Source organism: Nylanderia fulva, unplaced genomic scaffold (genome assembly GCF_048542155.1).
Source record: "Nylanderia fulva isolate GAGA-0341 unplaced genomic scaffold, ASM4854215v1 Scaffold10, whole genome shotgun sequence".
NCBI lineage: Eukaryota > Metazoa > Arthropoda > Insecta > Hymenoptera > Formicidae > Nylanderia > Nylanderia fulva.
The window spans coordinates 4035206-4056237 of NW_028189193.1; the positions used below are offsets into that span (position 1 = coordinate 4035206).

At 31.2% G+C, this 21032-nt stretch overlaps 3 protein-coding genes across 7 annotated transcripts in view; 1 reads left to right on the forward strand and 2 right to left on the reverse strand.

Moving 5' to 3' along the window:
• Asap (ArfGAP domain of ASAP) overlaps positions 1-2075 on the reverse strand; it is a 61396-nt gene extending 59321 nt beyond the window's left edge. For 2 of the 4 annotated variants that reach the window (XM_029304076.2, XM_029304075.2), the window contains exon 1: positions 1032-1917. In XM_029304076.2, the coding sequence (XP_029159909.1) occupies positions 1032-1157 (126 nt within the window). In that variant the 5' untranslated portion in view covers positions 1158-1917. Of the gene's footprint in view, positions 1-1031 lie in introns of all 4 variants that reach the window. The other 2 variants (XM_029304078.2, XM_029304074.2) reach the window with 1 other exon arrangement.
• Positions 2076-2927: 852 nt separating this feature from the next.
• Positions 2928-3956, reverse strand: LOC114931978 (small ribosomal subunit protein eS19). Of its 2 annotated transcripts, none has more exons than XM_029304138.2 (3): positions 3871-3956; positions 3570-3640; positions 2928-3359 (listed from the first exon to the last, which is right to left on the reverse strand). In XM_029304138.2, exons 2-3 carry the CDS (start codon positions 3638-3640, stop codon positions 2969-2971), a joined length of 462 nt encoding a protein of 153 aa, XP_029159971.1. In that variant the 5' UTR covers positions 3871-3956; the 3' UTR covers positions 2928-2968. The 2 variants fall into 2 exon arrangements, with proteins under 2 accessions (XP_029159971.1, XP_029159972.1); XM_029304139.2 differs by having other exon boundaries at positions 3806-3871.
• Positions 3858-19061, forward strand: LOC114931977 (persulfide dioxygenase ETHE1, mitochondrial). Its single transcript, XM_029304137.2, has 6 exons — positions 3858-4362; positions 7777-7921; positions 10692-10877; positions 14234-14322; positions 17135-17345; positions 18684-19061. The coding sequence occupies exons 1-6, from the start codon at positions 4243-4245 to the stop codon at positions 18752-18754; spliced, it is 822 nt and encodes a 273-aa protein (XP_029159970.1). The 5' UTR covers positions 3858-4242; the 3' UTR covers positions 18755-19061.
• The last annotated feature ends 1971 nt before the right edge of the window (positions 19062-21032 follow it).

A 21032-nucleotide genomic window follows, 5' to 3' on the forward strand; every position in this document is an offset into this window, starting at 1 on the left:
GCGCAGAAAGTACTAATTTTTTTGAATACACACATACAAAAATATCAAAAATATGAATAATATTTTTAATTTATTTTAATTAATTTTATTTTATGTGTGAATATAAATATTATATTAATGCTTTGCGAACTATTATGTTTTCTGAATTTTATTTTTACTCAAAAACAAATTCATATAAGTTATTGCAAAAATATTAAGCGTAAAAAAACATATAATAAATATTACATAAAAATATGTAAAATTATATAAATAATAAGTGCAAAATTACATGATGAATAATGAAAATGTACCATTTCATTATCGTGTAATTTTACATTTATTATTTATGTAATTTTATATATTTTTTATATAAATATTATATATTTTTTTACAGTGTCGTATACGAATGATCATAATTATAAAAATTATATAAATAATTAAGTGTAAAATTACACGATAAATATTGGAAATGATCTTATCATTATTTTTTTAGTAATATTATATATATTTTTTTACAGTGCAGCCTGTCGTCTGAATTATCGTAATTATCGATAAATATCCGTAAACTGAGCGAGGACGCACAACTGTGCGATAGATATACACGCCCACGTACGGGAAAACACGCGCGTGACCCGGTATGGTTAACGTTGACACAGAGAACGAGAGAGAGAGAGAGAGCGGGGACAAGGATTCATCAATACGAGGCGAATAAAGATAGATAAAGAGAGAGAGAGAGAGAGCAGTTCTCTCTCTCTCTCGAAAAACGTATTCTTCACATATTAAAAAATATAGGAGCAAAAATCACGCATATAAAAATAAATTGAAACGAGTAAAATATCGGTCGTTCTCCTAATTATTAATTAATTTTATGAAACAATAATTCGAAGAATAATTTACTCGAAGCGATTCTCGCTCGTCACTTTTGCAAGATAGGAGATCGAGATAAGGAGAGAGACAGGGTCAGAGAGTTAAGAGCTTCGCAGTAAATTTTAATTAATATTTATGGGGGAACGACCGAGTATTACCCAAGGGAGACTAGTGCATCCACTCACCTCCTCGAGGGACGTGATGGTCTGCCTGCACTGTGGCATCCGCGAGACGAAAGTGGACGTGGTGGGCGAGTTATAGTCCTCCCTCGTCTCCTCGACGAACTCGCTCACGGCGATTAGGCCCGGCATCTTCTATCTCTCTCCTCCTCTTCTGTCAGTTGCTGTCAGTTGCACCCCAACGCCCAGCTGCAACCGAGGCTTCCTCCTCGTTCTCCTCGTCGTTGAGAATTTTCGCGCGGCACTTGACACTCCGCCGCTCACTTCACCCTGGTCGTCCACTTTCCTTGTCTCTCCGCGCCGTAGAAATGTCGCCCCGGTGTGACTAGGAGCGAGAGAGAAAGACGGGGAGTGTATAGAATATAGAGAGAGAAGGAGAGGAAAATAGATAGGAATGCGAATGACAGGGAAACGAGGAAAGGTTCGAGCAGCGGTGTATCCGGCCACTACCTCTCCAGATTTCGCGCAGATAAAGAAGATAGAGAAAGAGGGAGGGAGAGAGAGACAAGACGACGCGCACTTCGCGAGAGACCGGCGCGATTATTTTCGCGACATGGTAGCGGCGAGCTACCAATAATCGTCGCGCGGATACATGGATGACGGATGCAGCTCTCGAGGAAGAGCGCGGCTCACCACGCGTACGTCCATGAACATATCAACCGTGGAACGGAGCGACCGCGATGGTACAATTTAACACACGTATATACGCACTCTACGATGCACACAAACACAAAAACACACTCGCGCGCGCGCGCATACGCAGCTGTGCCCGCGAGATGCTCCCTTCGTACGCCAATCTCGCGTCAAATCGCGCATCAGCTACTGATTCGCTCGGCTCCCGAGTACCGCCGAAACGCTCGCGACTGCGGCCGAAGTTTCACTGAGGCGGCGCTGCCGACGCGCGCGCGACCACGAAGCTTACGTCACGGAGTAGGGTGACACATAGAGCGGCGACTCGATGTCGACGGAGCGTCGAGTTCGAGGTATCGATTCCGAGATCTGCGATATTAAATATGGCTGCGAGAGAAAGATTTTTTTAGGCAATTCAGTCAAAATCTTTTGGAAGTAATTTACTCGCATAATTTGGCAGGTTTGTTGAGGTACCTAATAAAATTAATTTTGATCTTTTTTTTATTGTATATATATCCTTTCGATATATTTTACTGTCAGTTTTGTTGGAAAAATATTTTGTCTAATTATATATAGATATTTCTAGATTCCTTCAAAAATAATTTACTGTCGTACAGTTTCGTTATAAAAATAGTTTTTTAAAAAGTTAACGAAACTAATATTTGATTTCTGAATATATATACATTTAGTCAATTCAGAAAAAATAAATAATTTACTGGCATCATTTTGCAGATTTGTTAAGAAATCTAAGAAAATTAATATTTGATTTTTTTGAATATATATGTGTCCTTTCGAAAATATTTTACTGCCAGTTTTGTTGTAAAAATATTTTTTCTAATTATATATGGATATTTCTGGATTCCTTCAAAAATAATTTACTATTGTAAAGAGTTTTGTTATAGTTTTTTAAAAGCTAACAAAATTAATATTTGATTTCTGAATACATAGATACATATACAAAATTGATATTTGATTTGTGAATACATAGATACATGTACAGAAATGAAATATTAATTTTGTTAAATTTTTTAGAAACTATTTTTATAACAAAACTCTTTGTAACAGTAAATTATTCTTGAAAGAAATTATATATATATTTATATTACAATAAATATACATATATATAAAATATATTAACAGATATATAATATATGAATATAAATTGAAAATAAACATTGCAAATTTGAATAATTTGGCAAAAATATGACCTTAATCATAAGACTAAAATTATATTATATATACTGTTAAATACACTTTAAAAGAGTTCACAGGTTTACATGTTTTCTATTTTATTATAAAAACATGAAGCGATATTAAAGTACAATTTCTTGAAGCTTGAGCTGTTTCTTGCTCTTAGCTTTAACCTGTGCAGCTATCCGATCCAAATCCCTGCGTCCCTGACTAGTCAGTTTACGTCCTCCAACAGGTGCCTTCTCGATCAGCTTCAGCTGCTCCAGGCTTTGGAGTGCCTTGCGTGCAACACCACCTGCTGATCGGCAAAAGTGGCTGGGATGGGTGCCATTGCGTTTACGTCCACCAAAGATCTTTGTAACAGCACCGACTCCAATTGGGCTACGAATATAAATGTGACGCACCAGGGCTGCGCATCTGATGTAATACCAATCAGGATCGTAAGGAGCCAGTTCCTTGAATTTGGCTGTTTTTACAATATCTACCCATTCTGGCACACGCATTTTGCCAGTCCTACAAAGTACAAGGTAAAATTATAAAATATCTCTTAGTAAATTTTATGTATTATCACGGTAGCAATATTATGAATGAGAGTTTTATAAGAAGCTGTGTATATTTCATAAAAGATATATACGTATAATGTAATAATATGTAATATTATAATATTAGATAGTAGCTTTCATGCGTGATTTAGGTTAAATTTGAGTTAACTTTCTTACTCACTTTTTGAGGAAAGCTGCGAAAGCCTTCACAAATTTTTGCTGATCCACGTCCTTTAAAGTTACGGAGGGCATCTATATTAAAAAAAAAATCTCAATTAATAAAAAATAATCAACACATGTAAAATGACATATGTACACGCTTGCAACGTGGATAAACAAATTAATGTTCCGAACGTTTCAACTTTGACATTTCAATAACCAATCAAAACCGTAAAAATCATAAAACAAAATGCATACAATTTCTAGGCGCTTGCTCGCTAGAAACAATTTAATTCGTCAGAAAACTGTCAACTACAACACACCTTGGCAAGAATGCTAACCGGAAAGAGCGTAACCTCGAAGGAGGGAGAACAGCCTGGGATTATGCAAGTTCTCGAGATGGACGACTTTCGTCCCGAAATAGCGCGTCTGACATTAGCAACAGATCACATCGCTCGATGACGTACGGCCTATGTAATTAAAGCCAGGTTCGTTGCGTGCACAAATAATTTTTATTCGGTCATTCTCGGGTCGCGGGAAAAAACCGGTTCGAAGGAGAGATTACGCAGCCCTGCAGAAAGTAGCTTTATCTCCCGCGCATATTGCATAATATTGCTCAACGGAGTAGTCATCGTCATCGTGGCATAATAAATCAATCAGTGAACACGTTCGTATAAACGGAGACAGGAATCGAGATGATTCGCAATCTCTGCCAAGTATTCACTTCCCGGAGGATCGTAACGGTGAAGAGTCGCAGCATGGTCGACGCTCTGACGGAGCAAGTGCCGCTTTCGAGGGATTTTCTCTTCCGCCAGGTAATGTTCTTCGGACGATCTACGCATGCTGCGAGAGCCTCCGTCATCTTTCGGGCGCTCGCTAGCACTCGCAACGCGGCAATGAGCGCTTTCCGTTCAGCTGATGAGCGAGCTGACTCCTATGGTCATTTGGAGCGAATTTATCGATCCGTCGTTGATTAATCAACAGCATTATTTATTTTCTATTACATAGTGTTTGCTGTATTAAATAAAATTACAATATATAGACAGCGCTGTGCTTAGATGATTTATTTACAGGGTTGGGAAAGTTACTTTGTAAAAGTAATTATAGTTACAGTTACAGTTATTTCATTGAAAACGTTATTATAGTTACAGTTACAAGTTACCGATTTTAAAAAATAACTCGTTACAGTTACAGTTACTCTAAAAGTAACGAGTCGTTACTTTTTAAAAATAATTATACATTGTTTTAAATATAAGGGGCTTACATTTTATGCACAATTACAGGCAGGTATTTAAAAAAATTCTTGAATGTAATATTGATCGATTTGCTTGCGACTTTGCAATTACCATTAATGTATGAATGACCTTTATATACAACAGTAAAAATAGTTATAGTAACTTACTAAATGGTAATCGCAAAGTCGCAAGCAAATCGATCAATTATTACATTTATTTTGTTTAAATATAGATTTTGTTTAAAATATATCTAGATAACAGATAGACTTATATAGCGATTTATCTAAATAATTTTCTAGATAATAATTTTTAAGACTACTTACGTAAACACAGTTATTAGTTTAAAAAATGTTAATTACAATAGGGATATAAAAATATATGTATTCATGCTTTTATTTATAAATGTTTATCACCTACTGCTTAAGTTCTACTATTTAAGTATTTTTATGTACTAAAGATATATGTACATATAATACATTTTTATTATCTAAAAGATACTTACACACACACACAAATTAAAGTATGAATATATTTTTATATCCCTTAAATTTACATTTTTTATAACTATGTGTTTGTATATAAGTGGTCTTAAAATAATCTTATTTTCTAGATGAATCGCCATATAATTTTATCTTTTATCTAGATATATTTAAAACAGAATTATCTTATCTAAGATGAATTTATATACTTTTATCTCATCTTTATCTAGCTAATTTGAATATCATCTAAGCACAATACTAATTACATAATATAGACGTTGGAAATTTTGTCGATTATTCTACAAGTTTTTCCTCAAAATGGAAAGCACTCAACGTCAGACGTTGCATTTTTTCATATTTTATTATCTATATATATGTGTATATATATATATGTATGTATATGAGAAAGATGAAAGATTGTCAAATTAAAGAATTATGTATCTCTTTCTTGCTTAATTTTTATTTTTTTACATATTTTTCAAAGTATCATATCTTGAAATGTTTCAGATGAAAAATTAATCGATGTAATATAATATTTTTCACATCTTCATATTATATTCAAAGTGTTGAAATAAAATAAAAATTTTAATGGATGTAATTTATAATAGTATATCCTAATAAAATAACACAATATTTTTCACATATTTATATATTAAAAATGTTCAAATAAAAAAAAGAACAAAATATACAAGAAAACATCATAAAAGAATGAAAAGAATAGATATAAAGCAAATATTTCTTTTAGCTGTATTTAAAATAAAATTGATATTTATGTTAGGAGTTATAGAAAAGTGTAACTAAAAAGAGCATATTTAAATTCTGTTCCTTTTAGCTGCATTTATATAAAATAAAGTAGATGTTTTTATGCTGTATGCAAAACAAACAACAGTACAGGATTTCGAATAGAATAAAGAGAAAAGAAAGTATTACAAGTGTAAAAATATATGTATGTATCTAGTAGTTTTTCTCAATAAGCTTAAATATATCAAATGTTAAATTTAAAAATTAATTTTGATTATGATTTTAATGTAAAATTTATATATACATATATGATGTTTCAGATTAATTAAATTTCTTAAAAACATTTTTTTTTTACATCTGCGAATTTGAAATAGATTGTTCCATAACAAAAATGCCGAAAGATATTATTAAATAAAAATGTTTTTGAAATATCTTTTATATATTTTATAGTTATATATACAATATACATATATACATAAGTTTATTTTTGTCTATTAGATGAATACGAGTTACACTCGTTTTTTTCAACTCGACCTTAATTTTATATATAATGTTTTGATACCATGTTTTCCTGTATTGTTTCTGCAATATGCTGTGTGAACAAATATGGGACACATTTTTTTTTAATGAATGCATGTCTTTGTGTGATACAGTATTTTTTCCATTTATAATTATAACATTTGAAATATAGTTTGAACGGAAATTGGATTTGTCGACCAAAAGATAATTGGTTCCAAATTCATCTTGAGATATAAAAAGCAAAATATTTACTATTATTTTTAAAACTTTTTCAGTTTCTATACAGCACACAACAAAGTTATATATTATATTTTAATAAAAAGTGTAACATTAAGGTAATCAATTATGTAATGTTAAATAACGACAATTTATATTTGCAAACTGTCGAATGAAATTAATCCATTCTTATTTTAGCAATGAATCCCTATAAATGTATATTGATTTAACACAAAAGTTTGGATAGAAAAATATTATGCTATTACATTTTTTTTGTTATACGAATTTATTTATTTAATAAAATAAATTTTATTTTTATTCAAAAAAAAATTTAGAGTTGTGTATGATAATGTAAATGTGAAATATTTAAATAAAAAGAGAAATATATTTTATATCTAAATTATTCCAAAAAACATATTGCTGACAGGATTAGTGAATATTGCGTATTAATGTTGGACAAAATATAAAAAAAATATTTTATATTTTATGGTAATGGTTTCGAGCACATTTTCAAAATTATCATTAATTATTTTGCACGCATTAATGTATAAAAGTCATAGTTAATATCAACAGTCAGAACAGATTAAATATATGATATAAGAGAGATTTAAAATATATTTTGCTAAATACTGTCAAATGTACTTAAACGTTTTGCATTAAATTAATTATCTTATCTTTCATATTTTTGTCTGATGTGTCTAGAAAGAGTTGTGGAAAACATTTTGTGCAGTAAATATAATCGAAAAGTATTCCTTAAAAGTTTTTGACCTTCTCTGTGCCTTATTGTCATATTTTATGCAACATGATAAGAGATTTATAATATATTACTTCATTTTATTTTATTACATGAATTTGTTAAATTAGTCAATATTTTTTAATGTGTATATACATTTAATTTTATTTGGAATAACATAATTATTGAAGATATAATTAGGAAAGATAATATATTATAAACGAAAATTTATTATTTGCAATGTAATTTTATTGCATATCCGCATTATATTGCTGAAACATAATAAATAATTATTGAAATTTTCAGTTTTTCGATTCAATATCGAGTACGTACACATATCTGCTGGCTGATACCAACGATAAAGAAGCAATTTTAATCGATCCAGTTGTCGAATGGGTTGAACGTGATAAAAAAATCATCGAGGAGCTGGGATTAACGTTAAAATACGCCCGTAAGTTGTTATCCAACATAGATCATATCTCATAAATATCGTTGTTTGTGAGAAATAATGGGAAATCGATGTGTGGGAGAAACGTATACATACGCACACATACATATGCGGAAGAATCACATACAATTTTTCGTATCATCTAATTCTATTCAATCAAGATTATATATTTTCCAATTATAGATTGCACGCGAAGTAATAACAATTTGCTGAACTTTAGAAATTTCACGAAATTGTGATGCATACAGAAACTGTTAGAGAAGAGATATCGATTTTGTGTCAATCATTCAGAGATGTAATTTCATTAGAGAATTATATTGAAGCGAAATAATACATGTTAATATAATGCGCTTTTAACATTTTTTTCGTATACGTATTTTCTTTCGAAAATCAAGTTGTGTCACTTTTCTATAATTTTGAAGAAATCAAATATTCAGGCGCATTATTATTAAAACAATATAAGAAATAACAAATTTTCTTTAATCATATTTACATGCAATTTTGGAGAAATCTACATAAGTCATATGTTAAACTTTGCATATTGACATTTATTTTTGCAATGTTGCACGTTTATAACTCACAAAATATCAAATTGATACAAGGATATATTATATATTTATTATTATAATCTCTCTTCGAATATTTTCAATTTCTTCCTGTTTTTAAATCTCATGAAATTTGATGCAATTTTAAAATTTGAATAAATTTTTTAATAATATAGATTGAAATTACAGCGCTTAAAAATTATTAATAATTTTTTTATACGCACGATGCGTGTAATAATGTCGGGAGATATTTAATATTAACATTCAGCAAAATCGATTATATTCCAATATGACAAATGTCACATTCTAAAATTATTGACGTTTTAAAACGCTTGGAATGGATCAAATTAATTAATTAAATATACTCCACTTAACAAGAAAACGTATTACCTTACTATCGTCGTAACTTGTTCATCGGAAATGTACTTGTCGGCAATTACACCATGCCACGCGCTGTGATTTACGAGCCGAGTGCAGAATTATATTGCAAACTATCCTACTAACCGACCAATATTTGCCGAACTTCATAATGAATTGGCATGCAATCCCGCCACGCTGCTAAGGACGGTCGCGCATAGTTTTGCCATTGTTCCGGAGGTTAACACGGGGTCGTGGACCATAAACCCGACGAGAGTGTATCCAAGCATATCGTTGAACTTTACCAATTTCGATAAAGAACTTCGACTTTGGATGCGATCCGATCCGATTCGATTTTGTTGTATAATTTGGAGTATCGCGCGGCGAAAGCATTATTTCATCGGCAAATCGTGCTTATCGCGCGTGCGAGCGGATCTGCATGGAAATTAATGAAGTTTAACCATCTTTCGCTTTCTCTCTGAAAGTACTTTTTGTTTATTTAATGCAGTATACCTCTTTAAAATTAGGTTGCAATTAAAGAAATATTTATTATTAAAAATTACAATGAAGAAAAGGGTACAAGAAAATTATTTCAAACGTCATGACAAAGAAAAAATTGTGACAGTCATTTTTATTGCAAGATTTTTTTTTATTGAATTTTGAAAATATATGTGCAAATTACATAATTAAATTTGTGCTATTAAAACGCAATATTTTAAAATTTAAATACAGAAGACGTGTCATTTTTATTGCATAGAGATAAACACAAAGTTTTTCTTCTTTTAACATTTTAATTTTTAATTATTATTAATTAGATTCTTCTCTCTCTCTCTCTCCAAAAAATGCATATACTCGCGCGAGGAATATTAGTCCTTTTCAGTTGAAATTTGTGACCTTAATAACGAAGGATTTTCGACAAGAAGGAACAGAACACTATGTCGTACATCAGGGTTGATAGAATTATTATATTACTTATTGTACTATCAGACCGCGAAGTGGTTTTTGCGAGAGATTGCTTTAGCTAAGTGGAACATATGCATTTGTTTATGCGAAATTCTGTATATGTCAATTCCGTCTCGAACAAACGAACATTTCCATAATGCATTTCTCCCTCTTTCTCTCTCGCTCTCTCTATTTTCCAATAATGCATCCACCATTAATACTGCTCAACTTTCGTAAAACTACGCGAATTATTCGTAATTCAATTTCGTATAAAGAGCGAGGTAACTAATTAAATTAATAGTTATTTGTATCTACACATTTATATGGATATTTAAGAGTGATATGTAAAATATTCTAAAAGGTTTCCAACAGTGAGTTCAGATTTTTCGATTAACACATCGAAGTTTTCCGAAAAATTATATATCTTTTCATTAATTTTGTAATTAATCACAGGAAAAAAGTTAGCCCATTATAGCTAAATTTTAGCTGTTCCTATTACAACCTGAAATTTAATTATTATGCCTAAATTTTAGCTATGGTAACTAATATTTTTTAGCTATGAAGAATTTTATATTTAAAAAATATTAGCTATTATAGTTAAAATTTAGACATGATGATTAAATTTCATGTGTAATATAGGAACAGCTAAAATTTAGCTGTAGTATAACTAATATTTTTTCCGCGATTAATACATTAATATTTACATCAAAATATCTTTTTCAATTTTCTTATGTTATCGTACGTTGAGCCAGCGTAACGTCAAGCATTTTTCTCATTGAAAAGAATATTCGTTGCTTCTGGGACATTTTCCATAGCGCATTACGGAAGTATGATGCATCGGGCGAACTCGGCAATGCTTATCGATTATGCATTTACCGGTAACAATGACTAGCGTCTTTGCTACATGACAATCTTTCTCATTGTTGCAGTCAACACACACGTGCATGCGGACCACATCACTGGGACGGGTCGACTGAAGTCGTTATTGCCCGATTGCAAATCCATGATATCGCGCAGCAGCGGTGCCGAAGCGGACGTACTCCTGGAACCGTACGACCATGTCGAATTTGGCAGACACCAGTTGAAAGTGCTGCCTACACCAGGCCACACAGAAGGTCAGACTCCTGGTTTTCTAATTGTTCACTAATTGAACAAATATTTGAAAAATTAATGCGGAACGTCTGGCAGCTTAAATAACGTCAAGAATTTAGGGATAAATCGATATTTATATTAAAGTAAACTGATATATATAAATGTGTGTGTGTGGAAATTGCAGTCTGAGTTTGTGCGAGAATCGGTATTTTGAAACAATTATTATTTAATGTCTTACGTGACGCTTTAAATACCTCGCGAGACACTTTGCTTACGGTTTTATTTTGGAACTTCTTGATCTTTAAGATGAGAGATATATTTATTTCGATAATAACTCGTACGAAAAACGATACGCTTAATTACAGTTATATTATCAAAGAAATATATGATTTTTCTTGTCAGAAAAATCGCGATTGTAGCTTCTGTTTTTATCTTTTTTAGTAAAATATTATACCAGTCCCCATTTAGCCAGCATTTTACCATCGCCCATGTGTCAGCTACATGGTGTGGTAAAACAGTGCTGCTCTATAAAGGGCTAAGTGCATAGTGTATCATATTTGATACATACGTGGATTTTCAGCATTTTCTCGACATGCTCTGTGAGTTATTTCGCGTTACGATAAACATACATGATATATGTTGTTGTCTTGTCGAGTCTAAATGAAAAATGAATATTTGTATTTTTTTCTCTGTCTCCTTTTTTATCTTTTCCATTTTTTGGAATTACTGTATGCTCTTTGATATATTTTTTAATAATTGATATATTGAGCCTCGGCTTTATTTTTTATTTAGGAAAAGCAATTTTATATTTATGAAAAATACCCATTATTTTTTAATATCTTTTCTTTTTGATGCTTTTTATTACACATTTTATATTGTGTGCTTTGACATTATGCATATGTATTATATTCTTTTTCACATATTTTATATATATATATATATATATATTACATTTTAAATCTTTGTAATGCATTTAATAATCTAGTTTAATGCATTTTTTAATGTGTTCGCTGCATTCGCGCGATGAATACAGAATGTAATTTTCATGTCGCGCAGTCGAAAGTCTCGAAATTATAATGTGATAAGTTACAGATATATTCACAATCCTATCGGGTTGCATTTCTTGCGCGATCGATCGCGTTCGCCCGGTCTATTATTTTATTAATTGAGATGCCGAGAAAAATGGCGAAATACTTTCTTGTGAAAACGGTGAGAGGTGGCGCTATTTTATACATGGATTGAAAAGATCAAGGATATAATGCGCGTCTTTCTTGAGTACATTTAGAAAACGAAGTTAAAAATTTCAGCATTTAAAAATATGCCGTAAATTCAATAATCTAACACGTGGAATACGAATATTTAATGAAGACGCAAAGAGAAAGAGATAGAAATGTGGACAATATTTATTTTGATTATGATTTTTAATTCCAGTAGACTCTTTTGAAAAACTGATATTAAATATATTTATGGATGTGGAGATTTGCGTTATTATCGTAATTTTTAATATTGTATTAGCTTATTCTTTTATGTTTATTTATATTTTTACATTCGCATATACACACAAACGATAAAATATAACTGTTCTAAATTTTTTAAACATTGAAAATATTCTCCAAAGAAAATTAAAATTTGATCTTAGTATTTCAACTTTGTCTAAATTGTCTCATATTCTTATCTCTTCTCTGTTATTATCTTCGCATGCTCAGAAGGAAATGTGTTACGTCTCATTCTGAATTTCATACGCGTGTTGCGTATAAAATATAGTGTCCCTGGAGTAATTAACTCGAATTGTTCTTTGTCCAGAAAATATTGTAGGTGTCATTATTTTAATAGTTTTTTTGACACACATATTTATAGCTATTAATATTTTTTGTTATTATTAAGAAAATGTTTCCTCGGGCCGAGATGATTTTATTACTTATTATAGGAAGTCGTATATTTCTTTTTAATTTCTTTTTAATGAAAAAAAAGATGATAGAATATTATTCCGTCCTGGCTTTTTAACATATTTTTAAATGAGTATAATGTCATAATTATAAAATAATCTTAAAATTTAATTAATTAAAAGTTAATTAATTTAGATAAATTAGATTCTCGTTAAACTTTATTTTTTTATGAAATGAAAAACAGATTTTTTATAATTATATTAGCTCAGCTTTGAAACAGACTCACGAAACTTTATCCAGCTGAAAAATTAACTCTTTGGCATTAAACAGTCTTTTTCCTACTTTAGTCTCTAACTTTACATTCGATAGTTTTGGGACACTTTATGTACACGCGTAGTACATTACTATTGGAGTTTATACGGTGGAATGGGACGAAAAAAAATAGGGTTCTTATCGATTGTGCCAGATTTGCTACTCGTCGTGGCTCAATCGTTTGTCCAGAGGAAATCCTGAAGGCGTCTAAGCTATCTCGATATCGGATTTGCTCGATAGACTCGATTTTTCTTACCGAATACGTGAATAGCGCGCATTAAATACCTATGGGTTAAATATTTGATACCAGTTTCATTCCCAAAACACTAAAAAAGTAAAACTAACGCGATGCTAACTCATTCGCTGAATTAAATTCTTAGATATTTCCATCCTTTTGTGGTAAACTCTACATTTATTATACGAGAACAAAAAATCAACAAATATTTTACAAAGCATATATTAGTAGAATTAGAGCATATCGAATATATAAACGATTTTATACACCGATACACAAAATGTTCTAAAAATCTATTATTCAACAATTAAATTCAGAATGATTGCGTAATTTTTAATGTCATTATTTTTGATTAAAATATTGACATATTAATTATTTTAGAGTTATGTCACGTCGGAAGAACAATACGATTCACATAAAAACTCTCTTACCGTGAAATTGAAATATCACATTATGCTTATTATAAAATTATTACCACAGTGACGAATATTAATTCACAGAGCTATTAAGAGAAAATGGCTATTGTAATTTTATCATTGGAAACTCACTTGTATCCATTTAATGCAAGTGTTACGATCATATCTCACTTTATCTCATTTATATCCGTTTTTACGTTCCTCGGGATATAAATCATGGTTTCTGTGTTGGGTATAACTATTCGTCTCATTCAACATTTTTCGAGCGAGTGTAATATATCTGTTCGCAATTCTCTTTCTTTTTTCCTCTTCTTTTTTTTCCCCCAAACGCAATATCGCAAATAGGATGAACGAGCTGACGAACGAGAACTCAATTTATCGTACCGGCCGATTACGAAGCGAATCGCCGCGAAAAGATAGATATATACATACATATATTCTGTTCCAAAAACGACGCAGCATGCTTGCTGGATGGCGGTCGCGTGAAGTGAAGCATGATATCGTAAATATTCCATCTGATACTTGTGCAGGTTGCGTCACGTACATTTGCGATGAGCAGGCAATCGCGTTTACGGGGGATGCACTCTTGATACGAGGATGTGGCAGAACTGATTTTCAAGTAAGTCTGACCGGAAAATCCACCGGAAAAGTTGCGCATCTTCGCGAGTACACGTCAGTTTCCTTCCATCTTTAAACCGCGTCTTTAACACGGACAACAAAAATTAGCCACCGTAGCTAAATTTTAGCTGCTCCTGTATCACAACCTGAAATTTAATTATCATAGCGACGAATCGAGCTTACTTCTGTATAATATTTAATAATTTATGTTATAAATCTTTTCACAAATATAATTCTAGTATAGAACTTATGTAGCTCTTATTGCCTTTTTATTTGTAGATTAAAATTTTCTAAAGAGCTGTTACAAATTATTTTAATTATCATGTCTAGCTATGATAGCTAATATTTTTAACTATAGAATTCTCCGTTAAACTATAAAATATTAGTTATCTATAATAACTAATATTTTAATTCTGTAGTTAAAAAATATCAGATGATAACTAAATTTCATATGTAATATAGAGAAAATTTAGTTACAGTAATTAATTTTTGTTTTCCGTGAAATCGCGTGTAATTTTATGTAAGTTATATTTTTCTTTTGAGAAATTTACGATTTATATAAAATATTTGATATTAAATTCAGTTACTTTATTATGATAATTTTTTGTGTAAAATAATATACAAAAGAAGTCATCCACACATTTGTAATATATGAGAAAGATGGAGCATATTTTTCTCAAATGTCTCTTAATCTATATCATTATTAAATTATGCCGCTATTTCATTTGACAGTTGTTGGTTTTTGTCGCGGAATCTCTAGTCATAAATAAAAAGTAATCAGCAAATGAAACTTACAATTTGGTGGCTATGTTAGTGTTAAATGTGTGGTGTGAGAATGGCTCTACGAAGTTTCCTCATAAAGTTAAAATTCACCCTTTCCTGCGGAGAATGTGCAATCTCTTGCATGTTAATATTGTATGCATGTTCTTATTCTGTTTGCAACTTTTAATCAGCGACACTTGACAAATACAGAGCATGTTGAAATTATCGCAATTTTTCTCATTCTTTGATTAATTTAGGATTTTTCTCAGCAAAAATAAGAAAATAACATGATTCTACTCTTCACCTATTACTTTTATCTACAAACTTTATTTTAATTAGATTTTTTATTGACTTAACGTTTATTGAAATTTTAATTATTATTAGAGAATTTTAATATTGTAATTTTAAGGAAATTAGATTTTGACAAAAATGTGCGATTAAAATATTTCAAAGAAAAATAAACTGTAAAATTGGTCAAAAAAAAAACAAAAAAATAAATGTCTGAAAATGCGATAATACAAACGACAGATTGCACTTTATACAATTTTTTTCAAATCTGACAGATTTATCAGTTCGTGCATTCATTAATTTCCATCGAGACGTTGCAACTGCATCTCTTTCAATAAATAATCGATCGTCATCGTCATCGCTTAATCAAAACGAAAACGCTTCCTTTTTCATGCGGAAATATCATCCGCGATTTGTCGCCGATATAATTGTCGGATGTCGATAAATGGCGTTTATTTGTACGTCATAACTAATCGACGATCGATGCCGACCTGGAACAGACACGGACGACGTGGCATAGCATCCTGAATTCTCGTCGAAACGTCGACGGCCGCGCGCAATAACATTTTCCCTCCGTTCCGCATGTAGCACAAGTAAACGTCGATATATCAACCGGAATATGAAAGACTTCTTCTCCGCAACTCGTGTGATGAATAGCCGTCCGTCATCGCGTTCGACCACCACGTGCTGGCGCATTTTATAAACGCGCGCCCCGACTTTTTTCTTCCTTGAAAGCTCGATTAAACAACCTTTTAACACGGGATAACTGAGAAAAATTATTTTTTCGCTCGTGACATATTTCAAATTAGAGCAATTCCAATTTCACCGCTTGACAGTGACTTGACAGAGATCGAAATTGATTTCAGCCCTATCAATTCTAATTTTATAGATACACGAAAATGATTTGTGCGCAAAATTTATCGAGATCAACGTCCGGAAGCATCTTTATTGATTAAATTAATTTGACACATTATGCATATATTAATTTGAAACATTATGCATATATTAGTTATTCACGGAAAGCAAAAATTAACTATACCATAGCTAAATTTTAGCTGTCCCTATATTACACCTGAAATTTAGTTATTATGCCTAAATTTTAGCTATACGCAGAGATAATTTTCTCTTGGAATATTATAAATGTTTCTCTGGTTAAAATATATTTACCACAATAAAAATATTAATAATCTATCACAATAAGATATAAAATATGTTCGATTTACTATATGTGCATATTAATATTTTTTATTTATATTGTGGTAAATATTAATTGGAGAAACTCTTATAAAATTCTTCCAATACCATATTGTTCCACGATTATGATTTTCAAGATTAAATTCTAAGAGGAAATTCTCTCTGTGTATGATAGCTAATATTTAAGCTATATAATTCTCTGTTAAACTATAGCTAAAAATATGAGTAACCAAAGCTAAAATTTAGGTAACTAATATTTTTGGCTATAATTTAACAGAGAATTCTACAGCTAAAAAATATTAGCTAATATTTATAATATTTTAATAAAATTTAGACGTGTGATAACTAAATTTCAGGTTGTAATACAGGGATAGCTAAAATTTAGCTGAGGTGGCTAATTTTTTTTCGTGTTTAATTTACATTTATTTCATTTGTTTATTATGCTTGATCGTATAGTTTTCGCTTCGGATTATCATATTTGTATAGTATGTCGTGTCTAGTATGTCAAATATAACTTTGTGGCATATTACATAATTGCTCTCGGTTCGAAACGCTCCATTTGTGTACAGGGCGGATCTGCTGAGATCTTATACAAATCCGTTCATGAGAAGATATTGAGTCTGCCGGAATATTATCGATTGTATCCGGCACATGATTACAACGGCAGAACCGTCACCACCGTTGCCGAAGAGAAGACTTTCAATCCCAGACTATCCAAGTCACTCGAGGAGTTCATCAACATTATGAATCATCTGAATCTTCCATATCCCAAGATGATTGGTAAGTTTTTTTTTTTTTTTACTCGATCCTATTATTTCCGTATCGCAATACTTACATTCTATTAGAGTCTCATAATTATTAATATAAATTTTTTTTAATATAAAATTCATTAATATAAAATTCCAAGGATGGTATACATAATATTAATATAAAAATTTTTTACTTTAGTTTTTTTCTTCTTTTCATTCAAACGACTTGTGCGGTGAAATTTTTTTGAAATTTGTTTTATTATAAATTTTATGCCACGCATAGGCGCTCGGCATTATAAATTCTGTTAGTGCAACGCTCTCGATAATAGTCAGAAATAGTTAATGTACCGGCAAAAGAGAGGATGGGGAGGACTGTTGCACTATCTATGAGGCGTTATCAAAATGGTTCTCTCGCAGAAGCTCGGTTTTGCAGATCCCATTGGGATTCGCATTTTATTTTCGGAGTTGCGCGGGCTTTCCCGCTATCAGCTCGATCAGCTGATAAGCTAATAGCCGTCTTTGGGGTGTTGCGGTGCCGTCCTAGGTTACACACTCTGTGAAACGCACGTTGAATCGGTGAGAAAATAGTGTCGATCGTGCAGACATGACGTTGGATCTCACGTAACTTTTTCTTACGAATGAAAAGTGAAAACTCTCGAATTCCGTTGAAATTTGCGGAAATAGCGTAACTTTGCCGGGATATGATTGGACGAGATGTGAAACGGCGCAGAGCGCAAATTGAGTGCAAAAGTTCACCGACAATTATATGATTAACGTAATAAAATAATGATAAAGAGGTTTTTTTAAAATAAAACATATAACATTTTAAATAATAATATATTTTAAATAATATATATATATATATTTTTTTATTTTTATCCTTTTGCTTCATTTATCACGCGATTTATTGCCGAAAAGTAAAGAAAAATTAATAGAGATGATTTTTCACGGAGAAAGGAATATTTTTGCAGCAACTGTGTCGCTTTTGCATAATTCTCGTGGCGCGTCTAAATATTAGATGAGCAGAGACGCTGTTACATCTTGTCGGCGAAGCGAAAGGAGATCGATGAAATTGCATCCCATCGAATGTTGAATAAATGAGCTCTTTATCTCGCTTGACAGCGTCTTGAGTCAAAATTTGGAAATTTTGTTAAAATAATAATATTTTGATGAAAGAGAAGAACCTCTATTAAAATTAATTATTGTATGTAATAAAGATTAATGAGATATAATAATAAATTTTAAAATATATAATACATATTACAATTATCGGTTGATATAAATTAAAAATAGAACGGATGGAACAAAAACATTCATTATGTGCCATTTTTGCAACAATGAGTTCAAATGTAATATGACGTTGTTTCAGATAAAGCCGTACCGTCCAACAAAGTTTGCGGCTTGTATGAGGTTGAAGAAGAAAAGAGTGAGAATCATTGACAGCATTCTAGCCAATACAACAGCACGTCAGTATTGTAGTCTTATTTTTATTAATAACATCTGCTTTTCTATATGATTAATATTAATAATAGTTAATATTTTATACATCATACATGAATGATTCTGTGATTATTCTTGATTTTTCAAAGATTTAGGAAGAGTAAAAGATATTGTTAACGTTAAAAAGTATAATCACATATATCTTGTGAGTGGTGTAAATAATTAACAGAAAATATTCAATTTGAAGCAATTGGCTCTGAAGTATATTATTATAACACAATGATTTTTAATATATATTTCTTGTTGCTATCGTTGAATTATTTTCTTCCGCTCTGTGTGAGTGTGTGTGTGTGTTGACCTGATATTTATTTATTTATGCTATTTGCGTTATTTTAACTTTATGCGCCAAATGCAAAAGAGACAATGTTTTATCCAAATATGATATTCTATTTGCATATTTTTTGGTTTAGCATTCTATTTGTTATAATGGGGTTTATTAGTATAACTTATTATCAGCTTGTATTCATCTGATCGATAACACATGTCAGATGAATGATTTATTTTATGCAGGTTTTGATGAGTTAAAATTTTACACGTACACGTGTGTTGTTTCGAGAGATGTGAACTGTACAAAATATACAACCTAAAAATAACAGAACGTTCTAACGTCGTTAATAAATGAAATCTCGTTTATAATTAGAAATTAAATTATATGGTACAATCAACTTGTAACATTCGGTGTATAACATAATTAATGTTAACTTTCGAAAAGATATTTTGAACAAGAGTTCACAGCTATTTTGAAAACATTTTGAATTTATCACGGAAAAAAATTAGCCAATTTTAGCTAAATTTTAGCTGTCTAAATTGCAATCTGAAAAGTTATCATTCCTCAATTTTAATTATGGTAACTAATATTTTTAGTTATAGTTTAATGGAGAATTTTATAGCTGAAAAATAGCTATTTTAGGTAAAATAATTTTAGGTATGATAATTAAATTTTATGTATTTAATTTAGATACAGTTATATAAAATTTAGCTATAATAGCTAATTTTTTTTCTGTAATCGAACAGTTTGCCTGCAAATATTTTTTATTTATTTGTATATATGCACAGTATTCAGTGTAATATTTCAGGGATAGTAAATAAAAATTAACGAAGTGTTGATTGAAAATTCTTGATAAGAAGAAAACGAATTGATTCAAACATAACGCGATTTTTGATACGAGAATTTCTCGTATAAAATAAATGACAAATGTTCTGCGACAATTTGATGAAAATTCAAGCATTCTTGCTTGCCGAGAAATGCAGTGAAAAGCGCGAAATGTCAGTCTAAATTCGAATAAAATAATCGGTCGAGAATTTGTCAAGGATCTATTTGCAAAATATTTTTTTTCGTTAAGCTCGAAGCACTCTGTGTTAAAATATTCTATGCATTTAGGATTGTCAGCCCCTTTCGACTGCGTCGCGACGCACTAGATATCTTTCTCCTTTCTCTCTCTACCCCAAACTATCCAAGTTCCTCGTAACACCTCAATTTCGCGAATTACATCTACCTTGAGTTATCACTTACTTTGTCGTACTTGACAATGCATTTGCGCGTATCATTTTTAACAACGATTGTTTAAAAATTTTTTTACAATATTCACTTTCTATGTTTATTCTGACAGATTTCGTGTAAAGAAAATTCTTTAGATCTTTACATACAATCGAACACAATTTTCTAAGTAATATAGCTGTCATATTTTTTAGCTATTAGACTTTTTAAAATTATGTATACATCTTTTTATCCCATTCACTTGAATCATTCCCCTATTTTTATCTAGCATTCTCACTATCACTGCTTACATAGCAAATCTATTGAGATCTAATTTCGGCCCAAATATCCCAATTACATACAAACGGTGCCGACATGCTCTCGCCGCGATAAACGCATTTGTAATTAGGAAGATTCGCGAGTTCATCGTCCACTATATACGAGAATCGTGGGGGTGTTTGCAGCGGCGCACCCCAATAATAACTTTTAAATCGAACACAATCGAGACGGATAAAGGAAGAAAGAAAAATAGGGGGGATAAATGCGTTTATTGCTGGATCCTACAATAAACTCTCAAAGGATTAGAAGAAAAAAAAAATGGAGAAAAAGCAACAATTGCGTGGGGGTGGAACGAGGGTGGAAAAGAGAGACAGAGGGGCTCTTGTAATCGGGTTGTCGAAACGGGCTCCGTGCGCCTCGTCGAAACTCAGGGTGAAGAGACCCCCATGGTGTGGTGCTGGT